The sequence below is a fragment of the Humulus lupulus genome, chromosome 2 (assembly GCF_963169125.1).
Source record: "Humulus lupulus chromosome 2, drHumLupu1.1, whole genome shotgun sequence".
Lineage (NCBI taxonomy): Eukaryota > Viridiplantae > Streptophyta > Magnoliopsida > Rosales > Cannabaceae > Humulus > Humulus lupulus.
This window is the reverse complement of record NC_084794.1, coordinates 205,519,197-205,538,837: the sequence shown is the minus strand read 5'-3', so window position 1 is coordinate 205,538,837 and position 19,641 is coordinate 205,519,197. Positions and strand designations below refer to the sequence as shown.

Here is a 19,641-nt window from a genome sequence, read left to right as displayed (position 1 = left end):
CGACCCCATTTTCATTTGAGGCTCCATCCACGAAGACCTTCCATAGAGGCGCGACGGGGTCGACGGGCTCCTCATCTTCAGTGATCCCGGAACACTCCACGATGAAGTCGACTAGGGCCTGTCGCTTGACCCAGTGGGCCGTGCCATGTGTCCGGGGGGAAAACAGGGATAACATTGGTAATTCGAAGAGGCACCATCAACGAATGGCCTAAACATAGTTAGTTTATCACAGAGAGTTTGCAACTTGGTAAAATATGTGTTATTGTCAAGATCCCTTGTTTAATGTTGGAAATGGACTGCTTCAGTTGATAAATCCAAGGGCCATTGCTCTGATAGTACCGATCATGAAGATCTTGCCACATTGCAGAAGCACGATCACGGTACAAAATGCTTGCAGCTATGGGAGGTGAAACCGAGTTAATAATCCAACCCATGACCATTGAGTTGTAGCGGGTCCAAGAATTTTAGTGTGGATCATGAACCAAGACTGTGGGTATCGTACCAAGAACAAAACCCATCTTGTTCTTGGCAACAAGAGAAATGGTGATAGATCGAACCCAAGAGTTATAATTGTTGCTGCCTTGGAGGATGCTAGAGACCAAAACAGCTCTTGGTTGGTCAGCCTGAGAAAGAGAATAGGGATTCTCATATATGGGCGGAATTGGTGGAGTTATGACAAGAGGAATCGTAGGTGGCGGAGTTGCAGTTGGCAGAGCTGTGGTTGACGGAGGTGGAACGGCCTGAGAGGTGCGACCATCAACGAAATGGGTAGCATCTGAGTGAATGGCTGGGATGCCATGGGCGATTGATGTGGCTTTGGTTTCAGAGGTTGGCCTCTGAGACCATGTTCTTGCCATGGTAAAGAAAATAGTCCGCTGGTAGTGAAGATGGATGACTGTTAGTTTGAGAGGATGTCGACTTGTGGTAGAAGAAGGCAACAATGGAGGCTAGGGAGGTGAGATGGATGAACTGGGTCGAATGTTCATGGAGGTCGACTGAATGGAAGATGGAGGCGTGGAAGAAGACAAGGGTTTCAATGGTATATGTGGCTAGGGTTTGAAGTGATGTATATGTGAAAGAAAGAAAGGAAAATAAAAATAAGTTTCATGAAATCTCTGATACCATATTGGATCCTTGGGTCAAAGAAAGTAATTTTGGAAAATTGTCACTTGGGCCACAATCAAAACTGATCTGAAAATACAAAAGAGAAAAGAAGTAGTGTCTTACTCTAAACCGAAAATGGGCAATATATAGGCTAAAACAGAAGCTCAAGAACAAAGCGGCCCAACCCCTAACAAACCCAACCAAAAGATTAATAAATACAGCTGGAAAAATAAAATAAACTCACCCAATAAAAAAGTGTATTTCTGTTATATTTAATTAAGGTGGCCCATTGTGGTGGGTGGTATTTACTCAAAGCATTATTGAACTTTGTTTTTATTCCATTAAAAAGAAACACTTTGTATTTATTGTTTGGTAGGGGATTTGCTACGCAATAATACAAAGTACAAACTACTCGTCATCATAAAATGGATAAAATTCATATCCTTATCATTCACAACCAATTGTTATATTTCTTTCAAAAAAAAAAAAAAACTTCATTATTATATAGAAGTGAATAGTTTGCGTGCACTTCAAAATCTTAATATTCATGTCAAAATGTATGAAGAAATAATCTATACAAGAGGTAGTGATGATATATAATACACATTATAGAACAATTTATATGTATATTTTATACCATATACAAATCTTATTGTTAATTCCTATTTTAGTTAAAATAAAAATAGGAAGATGCTTTCAACGACAATGCGTTTCAATCAAGGCATTGGACTTGTTAGTCTACTTCATTTCCCGCTGCTACTCTCTTCCTTTTCATCTTCCTCCACATTCCGTCCTCTTCTTGTCGGAGCCAGCTCCTCCCGATCATCCATGGCAGCACCGGCGATGCCAACTCCTCCCGCGGCCAAGAAGATGGAGCACAAAATGGAGTTGTTCGGCGATGTTCGAATTGACAACTATTACTGGCTTCGAGACGATTCTCGCTCCAATCCTGAAGTTCTCTCTTACCTCCGGCAAGAAAATTCTTACACCGAATCCGTAATGTCTGGTAAAATGCGAACTCGTAAACCATGAAATCGATTTTTTTTTTTTAAAAAAAAGTGGTTGATTCATGGATTAATTGACTGATTTGATTAGGTGCGAAAGGTTTGGAATCGGAGCTGTTTGCGGAAATCAGGGCACGGATCAAGGAAGACGATGTGACGGCTCCGTTGCGAAAAGGACAGTACTACTATTACGAGAGGACCTCAGAAGGGAAGGAGTATGTTCAGCATTGTCGTCGGCCTCTGCCACATTCTCAAGCTCAGGTTCCACCTTCGGTCAACGATGTGATGCCTACTGGGGACGATAGTCCTGAACATGTAATCTTGGATGAGAATGTTAACGCTCAAGAACATGATTATTACTCCATTGGTGCTTTTGTGGTTAGTCCCAATCACAAATTGGTTGCTTATGCGGAGGATACGAAAGGAAATGAGATATATACAGTGCATGTTATTGATGCTGAGACTGGAGCTTTGGTGGGTGAGACTCTAACTGGTACGACGTCGTATATTGAATGGGCTGGTGGTTCGGCTCTGGTGTATATCACCATGGATGCGATTCTTCGCCCAGATAAGGTTTGTTTATGAAATTTTGCTGTTACAGTTCTTTAATTAAATAAAACAATGGTTATGATGAAATATTAAGATTTCCAGAACGATAAGATTTTTGTTCTGAACATCTTTCCATGAAAGTATCTGTCTGCTTATAGTTCAGGCACTGCTCTTTTTAAAAAAAAAATTTTAACACAAACGCTATATAATTTGTAAAGTAATGATTATTAAGATAATATTTGAATTGACCAGAAAATTAACGCATTGGATTTTCGTCCTGAACATTTTTTTCCCGGAGGTAGTGAGGAAAATGTTTTATTTATTTCTCCAAAATGTTTCCTGAAAGTAACATTTTTTCCTCTTTGTTTCTATTTTTGTTAGGTGTGGTTGCATAAGTTGGGCACAGAACAATCAAATGACACGTTACTTTATCATGAGAAGGATGAAACTTTCTCGGTCGATCTTCAAGCTTCTGAGAGCAAGAAATTTTTGTTTGTTGCATCTGAGAGTAAAACAACAAGGTTCAACTTTTACCTTGATGTTTCAAAGCCTGAAGATGGGTTGGTGGTTCTTACACCTCGTGTAGATGGCATTGATACATCTGTCAGCCATCGAGGGAATCATTTTTTCATTACCAGGCGAAGTGAAGAATTATTCAATTCTGAATTAGTTGCTTGTCCACGGGATAATGTATCTGAGACAGCACTTCTTATTCCCCATAGAGAAAGGTAAAGATTCTTTTCCTATGTCAAAATACATTTAATGGCCTAAGTGACGACCTTATATTAATCCAGTCAGAGGTTCTAGTTTCATATTTTAGGACGCGCAAACTTGTTGTTTGTTCTATATTACATAAAATAATTTTTTTTTACTTTTTTATTTACCTTCTGTAAATTATGGCTTACTGAGTTGTATTATTAGCTTTCTGTAAATGCAGCAATGAACAGATTACCCTTATTGATTATTTAATCTATATTCTTTATTTTCTGCAATTTCTGCTTGTATTCAGATGTTCACATATGCAATGAGTTTGGTGATCGCTATCTCTTCATATTCTTAGAGTGTATGTTCTTTTATTGTTTAAATGAATATTTTCTCAAATTTTCTCTTTTCAGTGTAAAAATTCAGGATGTTCAACTGTTTATTGATCACCTCGTTGTATGTGAGCGTGAGGATGGTCTACCAAAGATAACTATTTATGGCCTTCCAAATGTTGGAGAACCACTTAGCGGACTTCAGGGTGGTCGCACCGTTGATTTTTTGGATCCTACATACTCAGCGTATCCTACAGAATCAGAATTTTCTTCCTCCATTTTAAGATTCTCCTATAGCTCAATGAAGACACCTAGATCAGTATATGATTATGACATGAAGACAGGCATTTCAGTTTTGAAAAAGATTGAACCTGTAAGTCATATTAACATGTTCCCAATAATTTAATTTTGTGTTTTTTGAGCATGACTTGGATACTGATTCTTTTATAGTTTTTGGTATATTTGCAAGAAAAGTGGAACAATTTTAAAAAGTCAGAAAGAACTTAATTTAGTTCTTTTAATACGTATGCGAGAACACATAGTTGGGAAAAAGTATATATACTTCTAATTACTCTTAGAACGTATGCGAGCACACATAGTTGGGAAAAAGTATATATAAGAAAAAATGTACTCTTATTCTTTAAAATTTAGTTATGGCTTTTGTACAATTTTAAAACCCTTGTTAAAATGGAAATGAGTTTAATTTTACCTGTTTTGTTTCCTTCTTGTTGAGCAATACTTCTCTAGATAGGGCATACCTGGTATGGTAAGAGTGAAGCGTTCTTTTCTTTATACTTTCCAAAGTGGGGGGATTCTCATAGAACACCAGTTAAAAAAAAAAAAACTCACATCTCGCTGAAATTCAGCACTAAATGAGATAAGAAAACTTACTGAAAATTTCTCGGAAACAGTTACATATTATTTATTGCGGAGAAGAAAACTGGAAATATTTCTCAAAATCGTAGGCACTAGAACGAACTGGAATGTTTTACTTCAAAACTATAACAGAGATTTTTCAAGAGTAAAAAATGTGTTAATCTCTTGAACATTTTCAAAATTTAATGTCAGAACACTGTTGAACATTATTTTTTAAGAACCATCTAAATATCTGGATAGTATTAGCACTACCTAAAAGATTCATTTTCTTTTGAGAGCTTCTATGAGATTGACTTATTGAGAGACATCGAAGGGTTAGGCATTTAATTCAAGCTGTTTTGGGTGTTTGGACAACTGGAGTCTTGTCTTAGATCAGGAACCCTTTAATACAGAAAGGCTGAATTGAAACCAAGGATAATTGATGATCGAAACCCAAGTACACATTTGTAAGATTCCAGTTCATGGGACTTTGTTCTTCTGAAAATCATAGAGATTTATGAATTCATGCTGACATTATCCTCCTTTGTCAGTTTACTGTGTTTACCTGTAAAGTTTTTTATGGCATTCTTACATTGCCATTATGCCATTTTGATTCTTCAAGTCTTGATTCTCACCAAATGAATTTGAGATTAAGGCTGATCTAGAAAAATCATTATAAAACTTGAGTGTGGTTTTTTTTTATATATTTTTTTATTAAAATTCTTCTATATGGATGGAAAGCACATTGAGGATGTCAAATTCACATTTGTTAGAGGTCTGAAAGGACTTTATGAGCTCTTGTGCTTTACATAGGTTTTATTTTTGCAAATAAGTCAAATTTACATTTGTGAGGTAGTCTGATAGGATCATCGGAGCTCATTTAATACCTTGCATAGATTTTGTGACAAATAAGTCATCGTCTTCTATGGAATTTTTTTGATATCAATATTTCATTTCTTTTTCTTTTATTGACATTTTCAAGCAATAATCATTTGTGGTCCTCATTTTGATTTTCATAGTGGTAGCCATTAACCACTGCATATTGGTGATATTACATTTGTTAATTTTATCTACTTTTTATAAAGGTTTTGGGTGGTTTTGATGTGTCTCATTATGTGACTGAGAGGAAATGGGCCAGTGCTCCAGATGGCACTCAGATTCCAATGTCAATTGTCTATCGGAAGGATTTGGTGAAACTTGATGGTTCTGATCCATTACTACTCTATGGCTACGGCTCTTATGAGGTAATATCACAAGTTACATATTGAATTGTGTATTAGCATTACAGAGAATCTGTTTCATCATATTTATTTTTTCATTGAACCTTTTTTGTTATGTTTGAGTGGATTTTGTTTCTTGAAAAAATTTCTCTACATGAAACTTTCTTGACACATTTGTAGAACATGTGATTCCCTGGTAGAATATTATGCTCTTGAATTTGATACTGTAGTTTTATGTAAATGTGCTGTAGTTAGGTTTTCGGTTCAGTGCTATTGAGGTGTACAAGGCTAGTCAAAATTGAAGCTTGGCCATCTGATTTCTTGTGTATGGTTTTAATTATTTTAATCCTTGTTTTATTTTGAAATGTTTCTTGTAATTTCTTAGTTACAATTAGCTAACACTGTCAATTTACCGTTTGTTGGTATGTATATTTATCGGCTCTGTAATCTTTTTGGTCGAGTGCTCACAAAAATTGATCGGAAGGCAGTGTTTTTCATATCTTACACTTGCTAATTAGTCATTTTTTTTATTTGAACTACTCAAAATTCATAATCTTATCATAAGCAGGCATGTATAGATCCCGGTTTCCAGTCTGCAAGATTGTCTTTGCTAGATCGAGGATTTGTTTTTGCTATAGCTCACATTCGTGGAGGTGGTGAAATGGGTAGGCAGTGGTATGAGAATGGGAAGTTGTTGAAGAAGAAAAATACTTTCACAGATTTCATTGCTTGTGCTGAGCATTTAATAGCAGAAAAATACTGCTCAAAAGAAAGATTGTGTATTGAAGGAAGAAGTGCAGGAGGGTTACTTATGGGTGCTGTTCTTAACATGAGGCCTGATTTGTTTAAGGCAGCTGTTGCTGGAGTACCTTTTGTAGATGTTGTGACTACAATGCTTGATCCAACTATCCCGCTCACAACCGCCGAGTGGGAGGTACTTTCCTTTGTCTTGTGATTATTAAGATCAATTGTCAAGTTATGCATTAATTTTTTTTTCCTAAAACATATAATTAGGAACTTTATCTTTGAATGAAATGCTTGTATGTGACAAATCTGCATTGATGGTCGCAGTTTTTTTTTTTTTTTTTTTGGGAAGTAAAATTTAAGTTGTTTCCTCCATCTCCTTGGGTTCTCAAAAGGTCTGCCACTTTAATAATCACATTTTCTTTGCTAAGCACCAATTATTAAAACAGAGTTCACTGTTAGGCCTCCATTGACTTATGTCTACAGTAGGAAGGGTATAAAGGGTAAACGTGTTGCTGATGTAGGGGAATGAGACTTTAGACAGTTAGTTATAAGAGAAAGGACTGACTAGGAGAGGGTGCACAGTAAGAAACTGTTAGGGGTATATTCTAATCCAGCAGGGATGGGGAGAGGTAGGAAGTAAGTAGAAAATTGTAACCTGTTTGGGAGAGAACTAGGCTCTCGAAGTTCCTAGCTATCGATACAATCAAGGCTCATCCATTTTTTCCACTCTGTTATTGCATTTTCTATTCTGTTTCTGGGTTATTTGTCACTTGAATTGCAGGTTCATCCTATCATTCACTTGAACTAGTCTATAAAGTTGAGATTACAAATCTTAAGATGCTGCTTTCTTTTTCTTGTACCTGAGGTACTGGATTTTTTATTTTATTTTATTTGAATTTACAGCGTACAGGTTCTTTAGATGTAATGTGGTTTTACAGTCTCTCTTAAAAGTCCACATCTTTTGGGCTCTTGTTTTCTTAAGGACTGATGTGTGTGGGTTTAGACAATTCGATGCTGTTTCATTCTGAACATAGTTGCCAACAGGTATTGCTACTAATTAGTTTATGTTTCTGCAGGAATGGGGTGACCCTCGAAAGGAGGAATTCTATTTTTACATGAAGTCATATTCTCCCGTCGATAATGTAAGTTTAATTAAAGTCTGCACAGTTCTTCCATTCACCAGTAAAATAGGGTTTTGACAGTCGTAACAATTGGCATTGCACTAGTATGCTTATCTGGTCAAACCTACAAACTCAATGTTGGTGCTTGAATTTCATTTTGTTTACAGGTTAAAGCTCAAAATTATCCACACATTCTTGTTACAGCTGGTCTAAATGGTAATGCATTGACATGAAGAAATTTCAATTCTTTCTTTATCCGTTCATGTAATTTTATTTCTATCAAGAAGCTCTATCTTTAGTCACAAAACTGTAGCCAATCACTCCCGTGGCACAATATCATGTACGCTTACAAATATTGCCACAGTAAAATATAAAATAAATAAAGAAAGAAAAAGTCCCCTTAACTAGGCATATGAAAATAATTTAACAATCCTTAGGAGGTATTTCTAGGTTGGCATACCAGATCTTTGTTGTTGATTCCATCCATGTAAGTGACATATGCATAGATAGGGATCTCCTACCATTCGACCTGAGCTCTAATTAGGTTTGCTCTATTTCAACAGATCCACGGGTTATGTATTCAGAACCTGCCAAGTTTGTAGCAAAACTAAGGGAACTGAAGACTGATGATAACACCCTGCTGTTTAAATGTGAACTTGGTGCTGGGCATTTTTCGAAGTCAGGGAGGTAAACACCTCTCTGTCTTATTACCTAAAAGCCTTTCACTTGTGATTTTGATTCTTTAGATTCTCTTTTTTATTTTTTTATTTTTACTGCTCTTGAAAATGTGTGGAATGGATTTATAAATTGTAGTCTAGTCTGTAAATATATTATATGACTTGAGGGACAATTATCATAACTGGATCTTCATAGCTGCTGAGAGCTCATTAACTGCCCATCTTTAGTTTTAATTTATCTAATGATAAACGCATTAGTGACACCTCAACTACTAGTTCATCACTTACCGTGTGATTCACATATATTTTTCATGGATCAACACACACGAGATAAAGCTTCTCTTGTTTCTCATTTCTAAAATTGAGGAATAACTTCTTTTCTGATGCACTTTCTTTCTGGCATTTTTTGTTGGATTACAGATTTGAGAAGCTCCAAGAAGATGCTTTCACATTTACTTTCCTAATGAAGGCTCTCAATATGATTCCTGTCTAGAAAGAGGTTTGAAGTGTAACCCATGAAATTTATGCATTTTTTAAGGTGGTGCAAATAATTATTAGGGATTTCAGTTTAAATTCCACTCGAGGTTTTCGTTGTATGGCAATATGGTCTGTATAATTTTATTTTTCTTTGCATTCTATACCCTACCTTCCCCTAAGAAATGGAATTGCAAAAACTAAAAGATTATCAAATATAGAAAAATGTCATTTTATTGGAGTTGGTCAATGTATTGTAAATAACAATGATTTAAATCATAATATATATAGGACAATTTTTATAGGGTTTCACTTTAAACCCTACCGGTAGAGCTCTCAGTGTGAACAGTTTTCGGCGCGATATTTTTTTTTATGACTGTGTATATTGTAACTATTTAGAGCATTCTGTAAATTTTCAGAAAATTTTGAATAGTTTACAGTACTGAAAACTAGATTCAAACATATTGCTTTCCACGCGCATAAAAAAAATTAGTCACGCATGCAATATGTTTGAACTTAGTTTTCGGTACTGTAAACTATTCGAAATTTTATGAAAATTTGCAGGATGCTCTAAATAACTACAATATACACGGTCATAAAAAAAAATCACGCCGAAAACTATTCAAGGGTCGAGAACACTAAAAGCCCTAGCGATAGGATTTAAAGTGTAGTTCCTATACGAGAATTCTCATATATATATATATATATATATAATTTCTTGCTTGTGACAATATTTCAATGCACTTTAGTAAAATGTATCATGAAAATGACATAAATTTATATGAGAATTTTTTTAAAAGCATACCTAAAACAAATTTTATTTACAATCACTTGTCTAAAAATAATTTCAAAACAATTGCAAGATCACCTACCTTATTTAAAAATAATACCTTTTACATATCTTTAATTTAAAAATAATTCATCCCATAAAGATGGAGAGTTTTACCTACGCAGTACAAAAAAGAAGGAAGTTGCTCACGATACTAGAAAGATAGTTATTTTTTCATAAAAAAATTTATTGTTAGATCATATTATTTTGGTACCTATTTTAGAAAATTGATTCTAAGATATCAATTAGTTACTGTTAAAAACATTGCTTCATTTTTAGGTTATATTATAGTATCTTATTATTTTCTTACATTACCTTCAAGCTTATTTTAGAAAATAATTAGTTATCATATAGTATAACAAGTTAGCATATAGCTTATTAGCAAATGATATTATTTAGTATATTACATAATAACGTTTAAATGAAAAATGATAATACACGTTTTAGTCACCCATGCTACTTACATATGAATTATAGGAGTTTTCTTATTAACCAAGCAAAAAAGAACTTAAAGTTACTTTAGAATCATATCAAACAATAAATACTCTTGGACTCTTAAATTTAACTTTTGTTTAACTGAATGAAAAAGCAACTACAAAGTTATTTTTCATACACAATACCAAAACGAACCATTGCAATTATCTTCTCTGGTAACGGCAGAAAATCTATGCTTGTCATATACCAAAATGACCCATTTGAAGAGTATGTCGCAATGGTACGACTCTTGAGCCAAAATGATCGACAGTGTTGCTGGAAAAAACATTTAAGGCTATGGATATACCAACTAACTTGTCGAAAAATGTCGATGATATAGGTGGAGTGAGTGGCTGAATTTTGTTCCTTACGAAAAGCTCATTCCAATGGTTTCCCTGAGGTCCGTGGTGGTCGGAGCTTGCCAAAAAAGCTGGTCAAAATGTTGTATGTACGGAATAGAGCAACATTGTCGGTGTAGCAAGCTTCATCGTGAAGTGTGAGAGAGAGAGAAAAAGGACTTTGGGTATTATTATTTTTCTTTCCAATATGCCCAATCCATTATTTTCGTAAATAAAAAATCTTAGGTGATTTTTGGAAGTAAAATGGAAAAAACAATGTGAGATGTAAATATTCCAATTGATGTTATATTTGATTTATTATAGGAAATTTGAGTATTTATGCTTAAAAGTATCACTTCACTAAAAATATATGCTCTAAGTTTAAAAAAAACAAAATATTTGAAAACTATATAAGCATGTTTGGTTGATTGGAATTGGCTTTAAATTGGAAAACTCATTAGAGTGATTTTTAATATTTGGTTTGGTTTTTATGGGTTTTTTCTTAAATATATATATATATTTTAAAAATTTCCGTTTCAACTTTTTTTCATTAAAAAGTACGTACTTTAAGTTTTTAAAAATGCGATTTTCAAAGTTTCATAATTATAAAAAAATACGGTTTTAGAAAAAATAATTAAAAAACAACTCCTTGCACCAACTAAAATAATAATATATATCAAAACAACTAAACAATAACTAAAAAAAATCTTAAAAATAACTTGAAAAAGAAAACTGTAAAAATTTCTTTAAATTTGTAAAATTGAAAAAAAAAAAATGTTTGACCGTAAAAATTTAAGTTTTTTTTTTAGCAAAATTAAGTATTTTCTGTAAAAATAAAAAAGAAAAACTCTTGGATTTAAACAATGGAATGAAGATTCAAATTGAATCTTAATTCCAGTGAATGGTGGAATAAGGTTTCTTCTCTCTTCTCAAAGGAATTAACTCTCCATTCCAATTTATCTTTTAATTTACCCATCTGGAGCTGAACGTGCATAACCATTTTGAACATTAAACTATATATATATATATATATATATATATATAGGGTGATTATCTGGTGCGGGTGTAACGTACGGACCAGTGCACTTGTTTTATATACCATTGATATTTGAGTCACTTTAACTAGGGGTGGGCATGGGTTGGCCGGGTTTAGAGCGTTTTAATGAGCCAACCCAACTATATCGGCCAAGAGAAATAATGACCCATTCAAAATATATTTATTGTGCAACCCAACCCAACTCAACCAAACAATATTGGGTTGGGTTGGTTTGGTTTGGGTAGAATCCAATTTTTAAATTTATGTTAAATTTAATTTTAAAAATCTATAAATTATATTCTGTCATCCTTCACCCTAATTAAGAAATTAAAACTTTTAAACATATATTCAATCAAACCTATCAAACATAAGTCATAACAAACATATTAAACACAAGTACTAAAGATATTACAATCATCCATAATATTGGACATAAAAAAAAGTTTAAGTGAAATAAAAAAAAAAAGCTTAGAATTTATCAATCAACAATTGTCTTGGTCTTCTCCTTTGTCTCTTTGTTCAGCCTCTACAATTAAAGAAACAAACATTATTAAATTTATTGAAGAAAAAAATATCTGTGCATATAAAATACAAAAATTATCAACAAATATCAACTAATAGAGTATATAGCATATCATATAGAGTATAAATAAGATACAAAACTATTTGTTAATCACATTAAAAATGGCTTATAACAACCAAAATAAAGAAACAAAAGGATGCATCATCTTTGATGGAACCAACCCAAAATTTTAAAGAAGCACAGTCTGCAAAAGCAAAACCATATACGATTGACCCATCTGCAAATCAAAATTGCCAAAACAGAGTAAGACTTAGTGATCTTGGAAAACATAGAAAGAAAATAAAATTTTCCATAACATGTATCATGCAATGAACATAACCAATATTACAGTATAAGGACAGAGCAACATTCTGTCCACTATTCGACAATATGACTAACTCATCCAGATGAAAAGATTAAAGAAAGAGAAGACAGTGCACCCTTCAAGAATTAAAAACAAACCAGCAAAAGTTTATAATCTTATTTTATATTACTGCATTTCAATCTTATTTTGTATAAAGATTAGAATCGGTGACTACTACAGACAAAACTTGATCAATGATAACCATTCATAAAAGGAAACTACATATTACCTCATTTAGCTTCTCCCAACCAAGTCAGGTTGATTAATGCACCCTTTGTCTGTAGCCAAAAGATAAAGCTCTCCCTTGAACTAGAAAAAAGTATGAAAACAATAAATACTTTTCTTAAGACATTTAGAGGCAATATAGCACAAAAGCTGTGGACCAAAGGAAGTTTTTCTCATCTAATTCATAAATAGATACAATCAGTTTTCAATATATGAGAACACATATACAAAAAGAAAAGTGCAACTACTGACCTTAAACATGGTATTGAAGTGATTATTACGGAAAAAGACACACAACTCATGTTCTTTAAGACCATCTTGTAAGCAAAAAAATCAGCATAAACATTTTTTTTTATAAAAAAAAGGTAAATTAAAAAAGGAAAAGGTTGGGAACTTCTTGGACCCCAACACAGAAAAACAGTGGAACTCTTGCCCTTTCCATCTCCGTCGATCGCTTGGTGCCGCAGCCTAAAGCCTTGAACGCTTGGTTCCCGACCCTCTCCACCTCCGTCGCCTAGAGCCTCGACTGCCTGGAGCTTTGCCTACAGATGGAGCTGCCTCCACCTGGTAGTGGTCAAGACTCAATCAAGAGTGCAGAGAAGAGAGATGGTAGAGAAAGACAGAGGTAGGCAGCGGCACATATTTAGGGTTAGGTTAGAGAGTGTTGACGGTGAGAACTCGTCAACAAAGTTAAGTTGGAAAAATTATCAAATTGAAATCGCTAATTGGAAAGCTATGAAAACTTGAACAATGACTCAAGAACAATGGAATAACAACAATGGAGAATTCAGTATCTCATTCACACTAATGTCTCAGCTACAGTAAAATTTCCAACCCCCCTTCAGGTGGCCTTGGAATTCAATTTATAGTAGGCTCTAACGGCCTTAGGTACATAGTGGTCCAGGGGACCAAGAGGTACAAACGTACTGTACTAGGGAAGTGGCTTCAGAGGTTGTGGCTGTACATCCCGTACAGGAGCAGGTGTCAGGAGGATGTCTCCACTACTTGTCTGTACCCCTTCCTGAGGCGTGGTAGCAGCCGTGTTGGCGCAGGAGGTAGTGGTGTCGGCTCTGACCTATGGCCGTAGACGTACGGACCATTGTGGATGCCAAAAATCCACCAAGTAAGAAAAACAAAAGAAGTTTCTAGTCCCTTAAAGAAGTAAACAGCTAAGGGGCACCAAAGGCGCCAAGTACGCGATGAAGGCAGAAGGTTATTATAGGCCATCAAAGTGTTAAACACTCGCAGGGCTCTAGGCCTCACGAGGTCATTCCAGGCCCCCAAGCCGCATCACCTTGTTAGACGCCTTTGTCATGTACACATGGCCCTTATCCATGCCCCTCGAAGTTAAGGCCCCAGCCTCGCGAACACTACTCCAGCAGCACCCCGCGCATGCCAACACCTCATGCGCCTAGCCTTGCCTCGAGGTGTCCCACATCAAGGACCTCACGCCAAGAAGACATTTCACACCTAGGATGCATCCCATGTCTCACCAAGGCATGCGCCCCGCGCGCAACAGGGGCCTCGCGCCCGCGCGCACATGCGCCTCGCGCCCCGCGCGCACCAGGGGCCTCGCGCCCCGCGCCCACCAGGGGCCTCGCGCCCCGCGCGCACATGGGCCTCGCGCCCCGCGTGCACCAGGGGCCTCGCGCCCGCACGCACATGCGCCTCACGCCCGCGCGCACAAGGGGCCTCGCGCCCCGCGCGCACAGGGGCCTCGCGCCCCGCGCGCACCAGGGGCCTCGCGCCCCGCGCGCACATGGGCCTCGCGCCCGCGCGCACTAAGGGATCGCAGTGAGGTCACCTCACCTCGCCCCCAAAGGCTTCGCCCAAGGGTCACGCATGCCTAGCGGCCACGCCCTCAAGGGTCTCGCCCATGAATCACGCGTGTATATAGCGGCCTTGTCCCCAAAGGCTTCGTCCAAGGGCCACGTGTGCCTCGCTTCGCTCACCGGCCACGTCAAAGGCCTCAAGAGACATAGCCTCCACTAAACACCCTTCGGCCATATATCAGGAGCCTCGTAGTATGGGGGATGCAAAGTGATGGTTTCACAAGATAAGCCCCTCATCTCATTTGTAGGCGTCATGACTCATCACACACGCAGCAGGCCCCGTTGAAGAAGCCTTATCTCTCTTCCTGAGCTTCCCTACACTTAGTAGGACGTGGAATAACCATTGGGTACATAGTACCCGTACGTGTACGGGTGCATGACGTACAACCATGGGGAGGACAGAAGCATGACCCTGACACCTGTACCACACAGGTAGTGGAGGTACGGATCAGTCCAGAGAGTGGAGGCACTATATGCACGCCTCTGACTATGTACCAGGCTGACACTATGATCCTCTGCTCCACCACTCTTCCCACACCACTGCCACCTGTGCTATTACCCTGACAGTGTACTTTTGTACTATTTTGTCTCACGGGACCACCATGTATAAGGGGCCATTAGAGCCCAGCTATAAAAGGGGCTTGACCCCTTAGAATGAGGGGTTGGAAAATTCATTGTAAGGAGAGGCTATTGAGAAATATACCAGGACTTGCTCCATCATTTATCTCTGTTTACTTTTCCTTAAAGTTTATTCTTAGTTCTTATATAAACATCACCTGACTTACCTTTGAGTTTTCCGATCTAATTTCGTTGACGAGATTTCACCGTCAACAGTTTGGCGCCGTCTGTGGGAAGAACAAGCATCAAGCCAGTGTTCTTCCATCACTTCCAAAAAAGAAAGATGCTAAGACGTTCAAAACGCCTACGGCAAATACTAGAGGTTGAGGCTCACCGAGACGAAGTAGAGCGAAGGGCCTCCAAGAAAGACTCCCCTCCGCCCGAGCATGGAGGTGGGCTGGAAGAACCTCTTCCCCCAGGGGAGGAGAGGGAAGCATCGTCCCCAGCTATCCAGCCTGACAGAGGTCATTCAGAGTCACTAGTGTATTCACTTCACCAACCCCCGGTAGCACCACGCTCAGGCCACCAAGACCCAGGTCCATCAACGCACGGGCCAAGCAAGAGTCCCGGGGTACGCTCGATAAGTTTAAGCTCAAGGACTCGCCTCTACAAGGATGAGATTCAAGAGTTACATAAAAAGACTCGAAGGCTGGAAACCCAGATAGAGAACATGCAAGAGGTTTTAAACGACCTACTGCGAGGAAAGTCAAGCACACCCCCTCCTGTGCGTAAAGGGAAGGAGCATGAAAAAGGGGAAAGCACTGTCCCCGTAGATGATGGGGGAACCCAAATTTCCACCAGTAAAACCCCCCAGACAAAGTATCAGGGGGGATCTAGGCCAACAAAAGGTCCCCAGGAGCAAAGGCGGAGGGAAGGTGATGGTCGTAAGAACGAGGCCGAAGTCCCCTCAAAAAAGGCACCCCCTGGCCTAAGAAATGAGCTCCATGGGGAGAGGTCAGAAGTAAGAGACGTACCCCCCGCGGTTCCACCGAGGGACACAACCAAGGCAGGGGATCAGCTCAAGACCCCGCAAGACTCCTTATTCAATAAGAGGAAGGGGCTAGGCACCAAAATGCGAAGCCCTCGGGGCAAGATCACCATAGCACTTGGGGGGCGCATGGATGACGGAGAATTCGACCGTGATTCACCCTTCACAAGGGAGATTCAGGCTGAACAAATGCCCATTGGCTTCAGAGAGCCTCGCATGACTCCGTACGAGGGTACTACAGACCCAAAGTATCACTTAGACTCCTTCAATAACTTGATGAGGTTAAGAGGGGTCAATAGCAGAGCAAAGTGTCATTGCTTCGTTGTTACGCTTAAAGGAGTGGCGTACAAGTGGTTCAGGAGGTTAAGACTAGGAACAATCAAATCATGGCAATAATTCTCTAATGAATTTCTTCAGCAACACCATACAGCATGTGACTACATCATGCCGATTACCAGCCTCGCTAACATCAAACAAGGCGAGAATGAAAGTTTGAAGGACTACATCCATAGGTTCGGTATAGAAGCAACAAAGGTGGGAGATTTAACCAAAGCGGAGCTCAAGATGGCTATTACAGCCGGAGTTCGTCCAGGAAGCAAGTTATGGAGTAACATGCTCAAAAGAGAAGTTTTGAATTTGGACGACTTCTTCGAGAGAGCACAGAAGTACATACGTGTGGAAGAGGGCCATAAGAACTTCCATGTCGAAGAAAGCGAACCTTCCTCCAGTGGCCATACTACCACTATGTCTGAGGATTCCATATAGAAGGGGGGCATCGCGCTAGAGGGGTCGCTGACCATGTTCGAGATCGAACGAAGACCCTCTAGCCATGAAAGTCCCCATCCAAGGGGAAATAACCTCCAAAGTAAACGCCTCCAAAAAGGGCCTCCAAAGTAGATGCTTCCAAAAAGGGTCTCCGAAGTAGACACCTCCAAAAAGGGTCTCCAAAGTAGACGCCTCCAAAATAGACGCCTCCGAAAAGGGTCTCCAAAGTAGACGCCTCCGAAAAGGGTCTCCAAAGTAGACGCTATCAAAATGGGTCTCAAAGTAGACGCTTCCGAAAAGGGTCTCAAAGAAGATGCTTGCAAAAAGGGTCTCAAAGAAGACGCTTGCAAAAATAGTACTATGCCTAATGACGAGAAGGACGCTTCTCGCAAGATATAATAAGCACGCGCGAAGATATATAAAAGGATAACTAGAACCCAAGGGGTCAATATATCCTTACAGGTGCAACTAAGGCGCACCACAGAGAGGCCTACCGAACCCCCTTTTCACGTGGGTTCCAAAGGACCTCGAACGTGATAAAAAAAAAAACGAAGAAAAAGAAGAATAAGAGAATAATAAAAAGGAACGGAAGAGTCTACAAGAACGCCTAAAGGCCTCCCTATAGACTGGGGGGCAAGTGTGGATGCCAAAAATCCACCAAGTAAGAAAAACAAAAGAAGTTTCTAGTCCCTTAAAGAAGTAAACAGCTAAGGGGCACCAAAGGCGCCAAGTACGCGATGAAGGCAGAAGGTTATTATAGGCCATCAAAGTGTTAAACACTCGCAGGGCTCTAGGCCTCACGAGGTCATTCCAGGCCCCCAAGCCGCATCACCTTGTTAGACGCCTTTGTCATGTACACATGGCCCTTATCCATGCCCCTCGAAGTTAAGGCCCCAGCCTCGCAAACACTACTCCAGCAGCACCCCGTTGCACCCCGCGCATGCCAACACCTCATGCGCCTAGCCTTGCCCCGAGGTGTCCCACATCAAGGACCTCACGCCAAGAAGACATTTCGCACCTAGGATGTATCCCATGTCTCACCAAGGCATGCGCCTCGTGCCCCGCGCGCAACAGGGGCCTCGCGCCCGCGTGCACCAGGGACCTCGCGCCCGCGCGCACATGCGCCTCGCGCCCCGCGCGCACCAGGGGCCTCGCGCCCCGCGCGCACATGGGCCTCGCGCACCGCGTGCACCAGGGGCCTCGCGCCCGCGCGCACATGCGCCTCGCGCCCGCGCGCACATGCGCCTCGCGCCCCGCGCGCACCAGGGGCCTCGCGCCCCGCGCGCACCAGGGGCCTCGCGCCCCGCGCGCACCAGGGGCCTCGCGCCCGCGCGCACATGCGCCTCGCGCCCCGCGCGCACATGGGCCTCGCGCCAGCGCGCACCAGGGGCCTCGCGCACCGCGCGCACAGGGGCCTCGCGCCCCGCGCGCACCAGGGGCCTCGCGCCCCGCGCGCCCCAGAGGCCTCGTGCCCGCGCGCACGTGCGCCTCGCGCCCGCGTGCACCAGGGGCCTCGCGCCCCGCGCGCACAGGGGCCTCGCGCCCCGCGCGCACCAGGGGCCTCGCGCCCCGCGCGCACCAGGGGCCTCGCGCCCCGCGCGCACCAGGGGCCTCGCGCCCCGCGCGCACCAGGGGCCTCGCGCCCCGCGCGCACCAGGGGCCTCGCGCCCCGCGCGCACATGGGCCTCGCGCCCCGCGCGCACATGGGCCTCGCGCCCGCGCGCACCAAGGGCTCGCAGTGAGGTCACCTCACCTCGCCCCCAAAGGCTTCGCCCAAGGGTCACGCATGCCTAGCGGCCACGCCCTCAAGGGTCTCACCCAAGAATCACGCGTGTATATAGCGGCCTCGTCCCCAAAGGCTTCGTCCAAGGGCCACGTGTGCCTCGCTTCGCTCACCGGCCACGTCAAAGGCCTCAAGAGACATAGCCTCCACTAAACACCCTTCGGCCATATATCAGGAGCCTCGTAGTATGGGGGATGCAAAGTGATGGTTTCACAAGATAAGCCCCTCATCTCATTTGTAGGCGTCATGACTCATCACACACGCAGCAGGCCCCGTTGAAGAAGCCTTATCTCTCTTCCTGAGCTTCCCTACACTTAGTAGGACGTGGAATAACCATTGGGTACATAGTACCCGTACGTGTACGGGTGCATGACGTACAACCATGGGGAGGACAGAAGCATGACCCTGACACCTGTACCACACAGGTAGTGGAGGTACGGATCAGTCCAGAGAGTGGAGGCACTATATGCACGCCTCTGACTATGTACCAGGCTGACACTATGATCCTCTGCTCCACCACTCTTCCCACACCACTGCCACCTGTGCTATTACCCTGACAGTGTACTTTTGTACTATTTTGTCTCACGGGGCCACCATGTATAAGGGGCCATTAGAGCCCAGCTATAAAAGGGGCTTGACCCCTCAGAATGAGGGGTTGGAAAATTCATTGTAAGGAGAGGCTATTGAGAAATATACCAGGACTTGCTCCATCATTTATCTGTGTTTACTTTTCCTTAAAGTTTATTCTTAGTTCTTATATAAACATCACCTGACTTACCTTTTGAGTTTATAGTAGGCTCTAACGGCCTTAGGTACATAGTGGTCCAGGGGACCAAGAGGTACAAACGTACTGTACTAGGGAAGTGGCTTCAGAGGTTGTGGCTGTACATCCCGTACAGGAGCAGGTGTCAGGAGGATGTCTCCACTACTTGTCTGTACCCCTTCCTGAGGCGTGGTAGCAGGCGTGTTGGCGTAGGAGGTAGTGGTGTCGGCTCTGACCTATGGCCGTAGACGTACGGACCATGATCCTCACTGGCACTGG

At 41.0% G+C, this 19,641-nt stretch overlaps 1 protein-coding gene across 1 annotated transcript; it reads left to right on the top strand.

The window, feature by feature from the left end:
* The first annotated feature begins 1,621 nt into the window (after nucleotides 1–1,621).
* On the top strand, nucleotides 1,622–9,026 carry LOC133818905 (uncharacterized). Its single transcript, XM_062252018.1, has 10 exons — nucleotides 1,622–2,110; nucleotides 2,200–2,681; nucleotides 3,039–3,385; nucleotides 3,773–4,064; nucleotides 5,632–5,790; nucleotides 6,335–6,700; nucleotides 7,590–7,655; nucleotides 7,802–7,850; nucleotides 8,198–8,321; nucleotides 8,732–9,026. Exons 1-10 carry the CDS (start codon nucleotides 1,795–1,797, stop codon nucleotides 8,802–8,804), a joined length of 2,274 nt encoding a protein of 757 aa, XP_062108002.1. The 5' UTR covers nucleotides 1,622–1,794; the 3' UTR covers nucleotides 8,805–9,026.
* The last annotated feature ends 10,615 nt before the right edge of the window (nucleotides 9,027–19,641 follow it).